Genomic DNA, 15,793 nt, shown 5'->3' with positions numbered 1-15,793 from the left:
GTTCCTAAGTTTATTTGTGACTCAGTGAAGACTGGATAAAGTGATGAGTGAGCTCAGATTTAGGTATTTAAGAGGAGGGAAATGTTTTTTAAACTGATGTTCTCTCTTTTATTTAAATAAGATAAAACTATGCGAAAATATTAGTATGTTATGCTCAATTTTAACAATATATCTCAAAGGCTAAATTTTTGGTGGACTGGATATGAAGTCTTTGCCAAAGATGGCAAAGTCATTAAAATCTGCTTTTTATACACTTACATTCACAGTGCAATTCACTAGCCCTGAGCTTGCTCTGAAAACTGCTGCTTCAGGGACTAACAGTATATCAAGATTTCAGCTTGCCATTAAGGTTTTATTTGGTTTTCATACTTATTTATTAAAGTCATATAACTCTTATATAGTTCCATTTCTCTCAGGGAAGCTCTATACTACAAATAATAATAGTAATCAAAGGTCCATAAATGATTTCATTTGTTGAATCTCTTGGTTTGGTAGGTTATTTTTATGTTACTATTAAATCACATTTCTCTCTTCCAATTTCTCAAGTTAATAAGCATAGAATAAACATATGAAAGGAGGAATAAAAAATTCAACTCACATTTTATTCTATACTTTCTTAAAAATATTTCTATTACTTAGACTACCAACTTTAGGTTACTTTCAAATCTTCTGGGGCTTGATTTTGCTAAAACACAGGTTTTATATCTAGAGAGCACAGAAATCAATTTTTTGAAAGGAATAGCTGATATTTACATTCTATTGACAGGATTAAAGGATAATATAATTATGTTAAGATTTGAAATTATAATCATTCTCTCTGAATGTTCATATTTTAAATAATGGCAAAAATTTGTTTTGAAACATATCTGGTTTTTTTTCCCCTCAGGAAAGTGGAATCGTTTGTATTTTAATATGCATCAGAATTATTTTCATAAGCAAAATTAAGAAGAATGCTTTATTCTTTGGGATATTGATGAAAATATTGTTTCCAATTAAAAGGGACTCCACGAAACTTAAGCAAGTCTTACCAATTTCTCACTGGCTTACAAGGACAAACATAACTCTTTAGGTACAATCAATCAAAACCGTAGTTAAAATAAAAAACATTACTTCCACTTATTTTCTTCAACCTAAAAGGGCTTGTATACCTGAAGTAATAAATACTTACACTTTACTATTAGGAAAACTCCTGCCATTTCCCTTTGGAGGCAGCAAAGATAATGATACACTGAAAATAGGAAGTCACTTTCATAAACAACCCACATTAAACTGACATGTCTGATTTGAAATAATTATCTTTCTTAATTTCTTAGAATATTCTGGTAAGGCTAAGATGAAAACAATTCAGGAACGCTGCTGGAATAATCTTTTTTTAAAGACAAATGTTTGACAGTCTCAATGATTACATAATAATAACCTATAAGCTTTCCTTTCATAAATTAAAAAAAAAAAACTATTCAGAGGAACTATTCTAAATGAACAACGACCATCCTTTGAACTTGATTTTTAAAGGCTACCTACTCGGGTCATAAATATTCTAGCCGGAGGAGCACCGTTTCCAATCTGCAGTTAGCTATGCCCTTGCAACATCACTTTCTTCACTTCAGAGGAGGCTACAGGAAGGGTGACTTCAGTGGGTCAGACTGTGTAATGCCTGCGATGTCACCTTGCACTGCGTGGTTTTGAACAGCCCATGTAATGTAATGATTAGCATTCTCAGGATTGTCCCTGCTGCTCCCTCAGTTGTCCTTATCACTGTGGTGTGCTTAGCAGCAAGCCAGCGTTTTCAGTCCTGAAGGGACAGCTTGCCTGGTATTAGCTGGATTTAGTCTGACTCCTACAGCAGCTTTGCCAGCCTGGTGGTTGGAACATCACCCAATACCTTTACATGATGTTTAAAAAAGGGCTGTGGTGAGGGCTACAAAATTGCTGCTTTTGGCAAACCCTCCTTTAAACATTCCTGACAAGCTCTCCTTTGCCTTGGTGGATTTTGAAAAAAGAAGGCAGAACAAACCAAGCTGTCTCAGGAATCAAAGGCAGATATATACATTTCTTTTCTGACAGCCTGCCATTTTTCTTTGGAAAGAATACCTTTAGTGTTTAGTGGTTAGTGCATTAGTTTACAATTGCTGCTGTAACAAATTATTAATACCACAAACTCCTGGCTTGAAACATCAAGCATATATTACAATTCTGGAGGTCAGAAGTTCAAAATCACTTTCACTGGGCTAAAATCAAGGTGCTAGCAGGTCTGCATTTCTTCTGGAGGCTTAGGGGAGAATCCATTTCTTTCCTTGCCTTTTCCGGTTTCCAGAGACCACCTGCATTCCTTGGCTTGTGACTCCTTCCTGTCTTCAAAGCTGGCAGCATAGCATCTTCTCTTCCCTTTGACCTCTGCTTCTGTCCTTATATCATCTTTATCAACCTCTCGCCTCCCTTTTATAAGGATCTTTATGATTGTGATTATACTAGGCCTCTCTTGGCAATCCAGGGTATTCTCCCTGCTGTGGTTTGAGAGTGTCACCTCAAAAATTCAGGTGTTGCCAATGTGACAGTACTAAGAGATGGGACCTTAAAGAGATGATTCGGTTATCAGGGCGCCTCCCCTGCGAATGGGATTAGATGCTCTTATAAAGGGGCTTGACAGAGGGAGTTGGCCCCTTTTATACTCTTCTGCCACCTCCTGAGGACACTGCATTCTAGGCACCTCCCCTCTGGACGACACAGTTTTCTAGGCACCATCTTGGAAGCATAACTTGGACCCTCACCAGACACTGAACCTGCTGGCAGCTTGATCTCGGACTTCCTGGCCTCCAGAAATATGATAAATAAATTTCTATTACTTATAAATTACCCACTCTGTGGTATTTTGTCATAGCAACCCAAAACTCCCCATCTCAATATCCTTAATTTAAACGACATCTGCAACATTCTTCATGCCATGAAAGGAACAAGGAATGTTGTTGTGGGAATTAGAAGTGGACATCTCTGGGGACCTATTTTTCAGCTGATCACAGCTAGTGTACACTCTCGCTTTAAATTCTCAATTCTTTGCATTTGGATTTAGATAGTCAAAGGCCAGATGAGCCTCAAAGCCACTTTAGACCTAAGAATCCCACTATCAATCCAAATATAATTAGTTGTCATAGAAAACAGAACGAATTCAAATCCCAACCCTCTGTGTTTTCAAAATGAGCTGATTCGTGCTTGTATTACACATTAATATGGTTCAAATCACATTGAATATAATGCTTTTAAGGACAAGATATAACATAAAATGAAAAATCTCGAGGCTTTTCTTTCAATTCCTGACCTTTACTCACAATAAGAGGTAGAGGCTATTAATGTGGGTGGCTGGGGAGATGGGGATGAATTTTTTCTCCTTTCCCCCATATTATTGTCATGATAAATGTTCCAAAACATTTCTTTCCAACATGATTGGGGTTGTAGCATATTCCCAAAGATTATTCATAGGTGCTGTACCTGTTCTCTATTAATAGCTAAGAATTCTTATGTAGATGGCCTTCACTTTTTCAAAATGGAAATGATATACACCCTTACTCATGAAAGAAAAGCTTTTGTGACAGCCATAAAACATTTAAAAAACTGTTGCAGAGTATCAGCTGGTCAAGACAGTCTCATAAAGGCAAACTAGGCTCATTAAGATCATTGTTCTCCAGTAGGTAATTTGTGCTTTGGAAAGAGCATTCCATCTGCCTTTGTGAAACTGCAATGCAGACTGCCTCAATACCTCCACTTTACCAACACTTTCCATTCTACTGTTTCCCTCCAGAGCAAAGGCACAACCATAGCCTCCTTCATGATGGTTCCTCATCCCAACTCTGGATAACCACCAGCCACAGCAAGGCTTTCCTCATACACTCTGAGCTTCGACTCTGAGCTGAGGCACTCCCTGACGAACACCTCTGCACAGCTCCAAGTCCACACATGTAGGATTCTTATTCCACTCCCTGTGGCAGGAAGGTCCTTGAATGGTGATATATGCCTGGAACCTTATAATATTTTTGTGATACTAAGGGAATAATAACTGAAAGAAGAGTGACTTGGAACATTTTCATGCAACACATATACCTTACTATTCAAAGGAAATGCAATTTAGAAATAAGAATCAGAACCCAGAAATTCCTGCACATAATGGACAACAAAAATATTCCATTTAAAAATCATGCCACAAAAGAAATGATGTTTATAGTGATAAATCTGACAGTTACTATAGTTACCATTTTGAAATACTTAGTATACTTTTTAGTGTAAAGCTTCATGCTAAAAGACACGTAAGAAGACATTTTTTAGTTTTACAAATTAAATAGCAGAAGGAAACTTTTATGACCAAATACTAGACATTTAAAATTTACATGATTATTTTTAAGCCTATGTCAGAATTTAGAGTAGCTTGGATAAATGGCCAGTATTCAGTATAGTTGTTCTATACAAATGGATTTCACGTATATAAACAAGTACTTTATTTCACAAAGTATCTCAATACATCCTTGTGTTGGTTATTTCTGTATGTGTAAATCTCATGGTTTCTAAATTTATATCTAAATATTCATGGTCATATTTTACAAAAAGTATTGGATGTATTTGATTTCAAAATGTCACACAGAAAATATTAGTGACTAAGTGGTTTTTCAGAATTTGGTAACCATCTTTGAAGATGAATTCACAGATTTTTAAAGCTTCAATCTGATTTCACAAAAATTTAGTAAGGACAATCCAGCTTAACAAGTTATCTTTAAAATTCAGTTTCCAAGGCAACAATCATAGGTCCCTGTACATTGCTTTAAAAAAATCATTTTTATAAATTTAGTTACTGCAACATCAAAGGCAAGTATTAAATATAACTGCTTTACTTTTATCTCCTTTTATCAGACTTTTTGAACAAGCTGACTTTTCTCTTTTCAGTGGACTAATGCCAGATCCCTAGTGTGCTGTCCATCAAGAGCCAGAAGGTTAAGAGCAGATAAAATATCAAATTTCCAAAGTGGCTGCCTGAAAATCTGGCCTACTGCATGTGCATAATACCAAACCAGGATCCAGCCTACTGGATATGTGTAACAACAAGTCTCCTTCTACCTTACCTCTTATAACTTCACAGCTGACTCAATCCAGAGACAAGAGCTCTTACCTGCACATTTCACTCCCTGAGCAATGAGACCCCACATAAAGTTGGCACAGTATTCACACCAGTGTGGCCCTCTGAATGTATGGACCTGAAAAAAAAAAGGGGCAAATTCAGGACGGGGAAACACATGGATGAGAAGACTGTTTCATATCAAAGCACTACTACACAAGCCACATATTTATATATACATGAGAGAGAGAGATTGAGAGAGAGAGACATGGGGTCTCACCGTTGCCCAGGCTGGGCTGCAGTGGTGTATCAGCTCACTGTGGCTTCCCTCAAGTGATCCTCCTACCTCAGCCTCCCGAGTAGCTGGGACTACAGGCACACACGACCACACCCAGATATTTTTTGTAGAGACAGGGTTTCACCATGTTGCCCAGGCTAGTCTTGAACTTCTGAGCTCAAGCATCTGCCTGCCTTGGCCTCCCAAAGTGCTGGGATTACAGGCGTGAGTCACCGCACCCAGCCCACAGTTAGTAATGAAGGGGCAACATGGCTGCATTTAGAAGAATCTTGGTTGAGTGAAACTGACAAGCAGTTAACATTTTTCTCAGAGCTTGATTTCTTCTTTGTTTTAGGAATGATAAATCAGACCAATATTCTGTAACTTACTTTTGAAAACTATATAGTGGAGTTTTCCAATGTCCCCTCAGGTGCAAGCACCCTAATCTATACAAATACTGGCATTTCTATGTACTATGCTATTTCTACAGTACTATGACATGAAAAGGCATCAGCAGCCATATAGAGTATGTCTTGGGTCCTGTCAGGAGCTTTTCAGATAATTTACCTTCTGTGACCATGAGAAGGATCACAGATATTAAAGGAGATAATTATTGATGGGTCACATCAGAATCATTAAAGGCCCAATTTCTGTTTAAAACTTTTGATATTTATTATGTTAGCAAAGAGAATAAATGTATTTTAGAAACTGCAGAGCTACAGTTTATCAGAAACATTGTTTAAGTAATTACTCGCTAACCATTCCAGCTCACAAAGGTTCTTTCTACTGTATTTCTTTTCCTTGAAAAAGAAAGGAATCCCCAAAGAAGAAAGGATTCAAATGTTAAGATACCTATCTCTTTTAAATACAGGAAAGAGAAGGCATTCTACGTTAACTCCGATGAAAAAATATTGGTAGAATATTTTGCAGAAGCAATGAGTCCAAACTCTAAACATTAAAAAATGAAAAAAAATTTTAATATTATCAGTAAATTACAATTTGATTCCAACATAAATATCTGCCAAACCACTACTGTACATAATAAAATTCACAGCTAAGATTGTCATTTTTACAACTGCTGTATTAATGTATTGACTGTCTTAGAAACCAAGTAAATGATTTTTAAGATACGAAACTTATTTCAAGTGAAAATACCATAAATGTAAGACATACCATTATGTATTCCATTTAGAAAAACCATACCAATTAAATTATGACAAGCCATTGGTTGTAAGATAAATCCCAAATTCAGAGACATTAAAATGGAAAATAAAATGTGCATATAAGAATCAATGAAATATAGTATATCAGAATTCAAAATACTACATTGGCCCAAATATCCATATAAAGCTGCAATGGATAGCCACGGGTTCACTCAAAGCAGGTATGTGCTTGTGACTCTTTGTTCTTGCCAACTGAGTCTGAGTACAAAATTTTATGTTGATTTTGAAAAGAAGGCCATAATCCCTTCTATGTGTTTTATGGAGGAGGGTCAGGAATGCAGGCACAGTTGCCTCTGGATTGTTCACGATGTTCAGAGCCTGTAAACTCAAAGTATTTCCTGGAGTTGCTGAAGTAGAGCCCAAGATCAACATCCAGATACTCTGTAATATCCCTGTGTTCTTCCGAGTGGATAAAACTGGATAAAGCATGCAATCGTGCTTTCTTCTTATGGGAATGAGTGAAGTAGACAGTGCTGATTCAGAAAGAGAGTTATATAATCATGAAACAGCAACAGAATTGTGAAGCTACTTTTAGAGAAAGTCTTTGGGATGCAAACTCACTTATAGGTTGCCAAACCTCAGGATAATCAGTATCATTTACTTGGTAAGGTGACTAAAGGTGCAATGAAAGTATGAAGGAAGTCCCAGGAATTATTTTGTGCCTATCAGTTATCTCATGAGAAAGCGTCTGAAAGTTACACAGGGAGAGCAAAAAGAGTAGATGGTGTTTTGTTTGTTATTAAACAAACAGGCATTTGGGAAACAGCACTGGCTACTGAGCTGTTGTAACAGAAGCAGTCCTTTCCTCACCTTCGGGAAAGTAGCAGTGAATGTGGCGTTTCAAAAAGCCTGGGATATTTCTTTGTATTAGCTACGCTGAAGGGAGGATTTTAACTGTTTAACTGTCCGAGCAGACCCATGTTCTCCAATGAAAGGGTCACACATGGATCTCAGAAAGCAAACTTTAGGAGATTGTTACTTATTTACAGTTCATTCTTGGGCAGCTTTTTAATGAAGGCATCCTGAGTCATTTGAGGCTGGGTTTTTTTGTTTTTTAAATCGTTCAGAAGGTAGCTTATGTAGCTCTCCATGAAAACGTTCTAGAAATAGGCCTTGCAGAACCAGCAGCTTACAAAACTGTATTTGTATAACAGGGCTTAACTGGATTCCCTTTTGAATTTTTATATCTAAAACTCACTAGAATTTTTATATCTAAAATCCATATATCTCAAGTTTCCTTTGTTCTGTAACCTTTATGACTCTATGACACTGGATTATAGTTGTAAAAAGTTGATTACTGTAGCCTTTGAGTCTTTTTTTATTCCCCTAAAGGTCATCAAAACAAATACTGATTTTATTCATTAATTAGTCATTTTTATTCATTCATAAACATTTATTAAATGATGGCCTATACAAAAATAAAAAGGGGTTTCTCCTATTAAACACGGTGTGAAAATACTCTAAATCAAAATATTTGCAAAGTGTGAGAGAAGCTGGGAAGAGATGCACCCCGTGAGCTAAGTCCCGAGTTGAAAAGCAAAGATACAAGGCATGAGAGAAACAATGTGGTGTTTAGAGAACTGCAAGGAAGTTCAGTCTGAGTGGAGTGGAAACGACTGTCCCGGCAGGAGACAGGAGAGGCAGACAGGGCCTTTTCAACGCCTACAGATTTGTATTCTGTCCAGTGAACAATACAGAGCCACTGAGGATCGTTAAGGAGAGTGACACGGTGAAGGGGACAAGGCTGAGGGAAGACAGACTAGGTAGGGTGGTGCTATGGCAGTCACCCAGACAACGGACGATATGGATCTGAATTCGGGCACTGCTGACTGAGAAAAAGGGACAAACTGGAGTTATTTAGGAGGCAGAATCAATAGGGCTTGGTAACCAATTGAATCAGAGGCAACGGAGAGGGAAAGTCACTGGTCTGTTAGGGTTTAAGGTCTGGTGACTGGGGCAGAATGACATTAACAGAGGTACAAAAGTAGAGAAACTGGTTTGGAAGTGAGGTGGGGAGGACTGTGGAAGGGAAAGGGAAGGCTGACTCATAAGAAAGAGAGGGTCACTGATGGAGCAAGGCTCTGGAGAAGTCAAATGTTGGAGAGAGAATCCAGGGCAGAGCAATTAGGTTTGAATACAAGGAAAATCACTTTCCCCCTCCCTGAGTTGGAAGGGAAGAGGGTAAGAGGAGAGAGGGCTGGACTCTGCAGGACTGGTGGTGGGGCCTGGGGTCAGAAAGCTACAGGAATTCATGCCTGGCAGTCTACAGTCTCTGAGAATCAGGAAGTAAGTTCAGTTGTGGAGCAAATGAGGAGTTTTGGCAAAGTGGGGAATAGGAACTAGAGCTAAAACTGGCCAGGAATTCAGAGAAGGGTTGCTGGACATGAAAGCAAGTTTCCTTTTTGGGTGATACATTATAAAATCATACTATACCAGCCAGTGTCAAGCACATTAAAGAAAAAGTGATGAATATTTTCTTTTTAAGTGGGTGGTTATGCTTTATCTAAATGTTTCACTTTATATGCAGTTTTACATGATCGGTGATGTTTACATCACATACTTTGCCAACTCAGAAAAAGATATCTTTAAAAAATCAATTGCACAAATTATACAACTTAGAATAGCTTTTCAGTTGTCCTGTACCATCTAGCACGATGGTAATAGGTGCTGTTTCCTATAGATAATTCTACAGGCACTGACATCTGCAGACAATTTTGTTTACTAGACATTGTTGTATTTTAATTACCTCTTTTAAAAATGATGAAATCCGAATGTAATGAACATTCAAAATATAATTAAAAGGCCATAAGTTGCATCTTGAAGACTATTTGTGTGTCGCAGGATGCTAAGGAAGAACTAGGTGGGATATGTGGGAAAGAAGGCCTGGAGGGGCTCACAAGGGTGCAGGGGCTTGGGCCTGAAGCTCTAGATCACAACAGAGAGCGACTTTTGCCTAGAATTGCCACACCCCCTAGAAATCTGCAATCCATTCCTTTGGGTATGGTGCCTCATAAGACATAATTCAAAAGAACAATCAGTTTCAGCATATTACATTATTAGTGAAGTCAAAAATGGTCCCAAGAAAAGCAACCTTATAAGTGGGCCATATATTTTTTTCTAGGCCACCTCCAAAGCTTTTGGTCCATCTTGACAAATGAAAGTGACAGAGTATAAGGCATGAATTACACTTTAATGAATAAAGGGCAAAATGAACTAGTTTTAAAGCCCTCTTATGCAACTGGAAAGAAGACCATTTTATTACCATGACATTTGAGGTTGCTTTTAACCTGTGAACAACTCCTTTCACATTAACCTCTCTGTGAAAACAGAGATGAAAGACTGGATTAATTAATTGATCCCCAGTACAGTCTTACCAGTGAAGGCATTGGTCAGAAGCAGGCTGCAAAGGACAGGGTGGGAGAGGGTGGGCTATTGAGGGGCCCATATGGCACAGGCCAAGTGTCATGTGTCTCTTGGGCAATGACTCAGGTAAAAACTGAAGTCATTCTCAGTTGGGCCTGCCATTATTCAGACTAAAATCCTGGCTTACACAAGGGAACAAACACCCTGCTTCTCATCATGTTTATAGCATTCATATCTCCAGTTTGAATGCCAGTAACAGAAACTGAAAAAGAAATCCACGATATGGGAAGATAAAGAAAAATTCACCATTAATCTTCATTATTCCTTTCAAGTCAAAACAGTCTCTTTAGAAATAAGCATGGATGCAAATAGCCAAGAAGCATGCCAGGAAAAGCTTGCTGCAAATGTAAGCCACGTTGGAGGTGATATGATCATTATGGGAAATAAAATTTTGCTTGGGAAGGTGGCAATGACATTTCAGCTGCAGCTTCTCATTTGGGACTATGATGAGTCAGTTCTCCAGCACACTATTGGGCAATGAGGGGAGAGAACAGATGAACAAAATCGAAACAAAAGGAATGTAGGTAGGCAGGCAGCTGGGCAGCAAAGTTTTTTCTTCCCTCATTTTTATGTTTAGGGTAACTAGAATGCACTCTTTTAAGTGACCAATGTTTGTCTCACCAAGATGGTCTTAAACTTTTTGGTCCATATGATATGGAATTTAGAAATCAAACCTTAATTTTACTACTTCAGTTTAAAGTACTTTGATTTATACTATTATGCCATGAAAAGAAAATACATAATACTGGCTACGATCATTAGAAAGAAATACATACAGGAGTACTTAAATTGGGAGGAATACTTACTATAGGAGTATCTTTAGTATTAAGGTAATACCTTCTTGCCTTGTTGTTTAGTTATATCTAGTCAAAACTACTAACCACTCTATAACTCTGGAGTAATAATTTTTAACAAAGAGCAAGGTTTTGGTTCAGTTAATCACCATGATGATGTCAGTTAAGCACTGACATTATGCTGACCATTCCTAGTCTTCTTGTCCTGATCGAACGGATGTGTAATTGATGACCATGGCAGGAAAGGCAGGAGAAACGCATCAGGCACTCGCTGAAACATAGCTTTAAGCATTGGCCAAGGCTAAGTGCCTGGAATAGAGGGGCATGCCCACTGGCCAGCAGCAGGCAGGAGTCAGAGGCACTAGGCAGCTGGGGAAGGGGCCCAGGTGCTAATGGCCTGTACAACCAGCTGCTACAGAGGTGGTCACACGGGGGAGAATTTGCAGGGTCTTTCTGAGCCACATACTTAACCACACAAGTAGTCAACACAGAAGCATCGTTTCAAAGAGAATGACAAATGACAGAAAATTGGTGACCTAATTTTAAGGGTAAGAAAATTGTTCAAAATTGAGAGAAATACCATAAAATCCTACTAGACATACACTGACCTACCACAAATAAATGATGTCCCTTTAACTGTGAGCAGTAACTACAGGAAAAAGCTAGTAAAATATGGTCATACTACAACAAGACTGACCATTAGTAGGACAGTCACCAGGGCAATATAGTAATTTAGTTCTGCTCTCACATGAATGTTATAAAAATGGTTTATGTTAATTGGTATACAAAACAGTATTTTAAATATGTGCAGAAAAAATAAATTATCAATTCTCATAAAAATACATTCACCACAATTCAATATAGGCCTTATTAACAGAGCTTAAATTTTTTTAAAGTTTCCTTTATGATCTATACATTCCCAATCACCACTATGTTTTTGAGTGAGAAATATATCTAAAATTACAGAATGAATGCAAAGCTTGCACAGAACTTGCTTAGAATCATAAACAACCACATTAATGCTAGAACACAAACACAACTTCTGGTGTCAATGCTCTGTGCTGAGCTGAAATAGTGGCCCCTCGCACAGAACCACCAATCTGAAACCCAGGAAAATATCAAAGTTCTCAAAGCAATCCTTTGATTATTATATGCTACAAGGTATAGATTGTATAATAATAAAAAATATAACCATTAATTCAAAGACACTTTCCATTTCAAAATATGAGTAGAGTATTATAAAATACACAATTTTAATGTTTAGGCTTCTTTTAAGTTTCAGAAGCAACTTCCTTTTTAATTTCTTTTCCCCTGATAGCTTTCCAAAGTGAATCACGCTCAAGGTTCAAAAATGTTAAATGCCATAACCTAAAACACTTCTACTTAGAAAGTTAGCTTCATTACTTAGATGAATGAGTTTGTATTCAAATATCAGTAGTAAAAATCAACTCTTTGAAATACCAGTCCCCTAAGGTTATATTATGTAGGTACAATAGGAAAATAAGTAAATAGTTGTGCAGTAAAAACCACTTACATTCCACAGCTGAGTGACAGAAAATCTCTATACCCACATTATAGATAGGTAACTGAACACTGACATACAGAAAACCCTCAGACCAGTCTATAAAATGTGATCCACAATTTTTTGAAGTTAAGTCTGCATTAATAGATTATTTCCATACAACCAGGTTTCAATTTCTTTTTGAATTGGTTATAAAAGTAGTCATCTAAAGAAGTACTGTTAACATATATTATAATATGAATGCAAGTATTCCTATAATATACTAAGAAAAAGATCTGACTAAAATGCACAGAAAGTTATTAAAGTATGTAGTTAAAACCTTTTTTAAAATCCCAGTATATTCTTGGATTTTAAAAATTGTTTTTCTTCTGTTTCACTGATTGCTGCTTTTACCTTTAATACTGCCTTTTCTCAAGTACTTGGTCTAATTGGTTCTTTTTCTAGTTTCTTAAGGTGGAAGCTTAGCTCTTTGACTTAAGACCTTTTCCCCCCCTTTCTAAATATAAGCATTTAATGATATAAATTTCCTGACAAGTACTACTTTAGTCACATTCCACGAATTTTGATACGTTGTATTTTTCTTTTCAATCAGTTCAAAATATTTTCTAACATATCTCGTGATTTCTTCTTCAACCCATGTATTTAGCAGTATGTTATTTAATTTATAAGTATGTGGGAAAATTTTCAGATATCTGTTACTGATTTCAAATTTAATTCTGTTGTGGTTGGAGGATATGCTTTGTATGATTTTAACCCTTCTACCTTTATTGATACAGTCATGTGTCACTTAATGGTAGGGACACTCTCTGAGAAATGCTTCATTAGGTGAACACTATAGAGTGTACTTACACAAAATCTACATGGTAAAACCTACGATGTGTTAGGCTCAATGGTCTAGCCTATTGCTCCTAGGCTACAAACCTGTACAGCATGTTACTGTACTGAATATGTAACAGTAACACAACGGTATTTGTGTATCTAAATGTATCTAAACATAGAAAAGACAGGGTAAAAATACAGTATTATAATCTTATGGGACCACTGTCATAACTGTGGTCAGTTGTCGACTGAAACAGTTATATGACACATGGCTGTATTTGTCTTATGGTCCAGAATATTGTGTATCTTGGTGAATCTTCCAGTTCACCTGAAAAGTATGTGTATCCTGCTGTTGTTGAGTGGAGTACTCTATAAATATCAATTAGGTCAAATTGGTTGATACTGTTGTTCAAGTCTTCTATATTCTAATTTTCTGAATATTCTATCACTGAGACAGAAGGGTTGAAACTTCCAACTATAACCGTGAATTTGTCTATTTCACCCTCAGCTCAGTTGCTGCTTTATGTATTTTGCACCTTTTATTAGGTACATATAAATTTTAAACTGTTATATCTTCTTGATGAATTTTACCTTCTTCATTCCTAACAATATTCCTTGTTCTAAAAATTATGTTTAAAAAAGTACAGTCACTCCAATTTTCTTTGAATTATTGTCTACATATACATATTATTTGCTAGATATAGAATTCCAGGTTAATAGGTTTCTTTTCCCTCAGTTCTTTGAAGATGTTGCTCCATTGTCTTGCATAGTTTTTGATGAGAATTTTGCTTTTTCTTTCACTTCTCTGTGCCCTTTATATTTAATGTGGGTTTCCTGTACACAGCGTATCACTGGATCTTGCTTTTTTATCCAACCTGACAATCTCTGCCTTTTAATGGTGTGTCTGAGTCATTTTCATTTAATGTAACTATCAACATGTTTTCTATGCATTCCATTTGTCCTTTATTCCTTTTTTTTCTGTTACATACTCTGAATTAACTGCATATTTCTTATGATTCCATTTGTCTCCACTGCTAGTTTAACTATATCAATTTTAGTTTTGTTCTAAGGTCTAGAACATACACATCTTTTTTTTTTTTTTTTGACAGGGTCTCACTCTGTCACCCAGGTTGAAGTGCAGTGGCACAATCATAGCTCACTGCAGCCTCACACTCCTGGGCTCAAGTGATCCTCCCACCTCAGCCTCTTATGCAGTAGGAATCACAGGCATGTGCCACCATACCCAGCTAATTTTGTCTCTCTCTTTTCTAGATAGAGATGGAGTCTTGCCATGTTGCTCAGGCTAGTCTCGAACTCCAGGGCTCAAACAGTCCTCCTGCCTCAGCCTTCCAGAGTGCTGGAATTACAGGCATTGGCCACCGTGCCCAGTCTACAATATACATTCTTAACTTGCAGTCTACTTCCAAATAATATTATGTCACTTCATGTAATGCACAAGAATCCTATACATGAAGTATACTTCCACTTCCCCCATCTTCTACTCTACATTATTGTCATACATTTTGCTTGTATAAACTACATAATATATGACCATTTTTGCCTTAAAGAGTCAACTATCTTTTAAAGATACCAAGTCAGGAAAAATATCTTTTAAAGTTACCCATGCTTACTATTATTTCTAGTGTTCTTTATTCCTTTGTATAGTTCTAAATTTCCACCTGATATCATTTCCCTTCTGACTCAAAAACTTACTGTAATATTCTTGTAGTACCAGTCTCCTGGTGATGAATTCACTCAGCTTTTGTTTGTTTAAAAAATAAAAATTTATTTTATCTTCATCTCTAAAAGATATATTTGCTAGATATAGAATTCAACATTAATAGGTTTCTTTTCCTTCAGTTCTTTGAAGATGAAGCTCCATTGTCTTGCATAGTTTTTGATGAGAATTTTGCTGCCATTCTTTATTTATTTTTATGTAATGTGCATCCCCCCAACTGCTTTTAAAAAAAATTTTGTAAGATGTGTGAGTACCAGTGAAAAAGGAAAAGAATTTGTTTCCTCAAAGTTGACATATTTGTCCTACACTAAAGTAATCCTTAAAGATATTAACAGAGAAGAGAGTATAAAAATAATTTCTATTCTTTTAAACAAATGTGCATTTATATTCTTGAGTGTAAGTGTGCACATTTAAGATTCTATAAAACCATAAAACTATAAACACATTATGAAACTGAAATGTGAAAATAAAACTTAAGACAAACCAAACATATGTATAATTTCTAGATCTAAGAGACATCCTCTATACATTGTGTGGGATGAACAATCTTGACTCTTAGGCTGAGGCAAAGTATAGATTCTCCTTGACTTATGATGGGGTTACATGTCAATAAACCCACCATAAGTTGAAAATATCATAAGTTGAGAGTGGGGTGTCTACTTGTGATATTTTTAATTTATGATGAATTTATCCAGATGTAACCCAATCCTAAATCCAGGACTGTACTGAATGAATATTGCTTTCAGACCATCATAAGGTCAAAATCATAAGCTGAGCCATTGTAAGCCAGGAGCCATTGGTATCACTTTACAGTGAAAACTGTTCTTTCCCCAAATTTTCTCACTCTCTCTCGCTGCTTTTACAATTTTCTCCTTAACATTGGTTTTCAGCAATTTATCATG

The 15,793-nt window shown here is 36.6% G+C and overlaps 1 protein-coding gene across 7 annotated transcripts in view; it reads right to left on the bottom strand.

The window, feature by feature from the left end:
• The window catches only part of CHN1 (chimerin 1), a 176,239-nt gene that overhangs the window by 18,596 nt on the left and 141,850 nt on the right, over positions 1 to 15,793 (bottom strand). For all 7 annotated transcript variants that reach the window (XM_011991870.1, XM_011991875.1, XM_011991871.1 and 4 more), the window contains one exon: positions 5,150 to 5,234. In XM_011991870.1, the coding sequence (XP_011847260.1) occupies positions 5,150 to 5,234 (85 nt within the window). The remainder of the gene's footprint in view (positions 1 to 5,149; positions 5,235 to 15,793) is intronic.

The sequence above is a fragment of the Mandrillus leucophaeus genome, unplaced genomic scaffold (genome assembly GCF_000951045.1).
Source record: "Mandrillus leucophaeus isolate KB7577 unplaced genomic scaffold, Mleu.le_1.0 Scaffold40, whole genome shotgun sequence".
NCBI classification, from domain to species: domain Eukaryota; kingdom Metazoa; phylum Chordata; class Mammalia; order Primates; family Cercopithecidae; genus Mandrillus; species Mandrillus leucophaeus.
The sequence above is the reverse complement of the archived record's forward strand: the minus strand, read 5'-3'. Positions and strand labels throughout refer to the sequence as shown.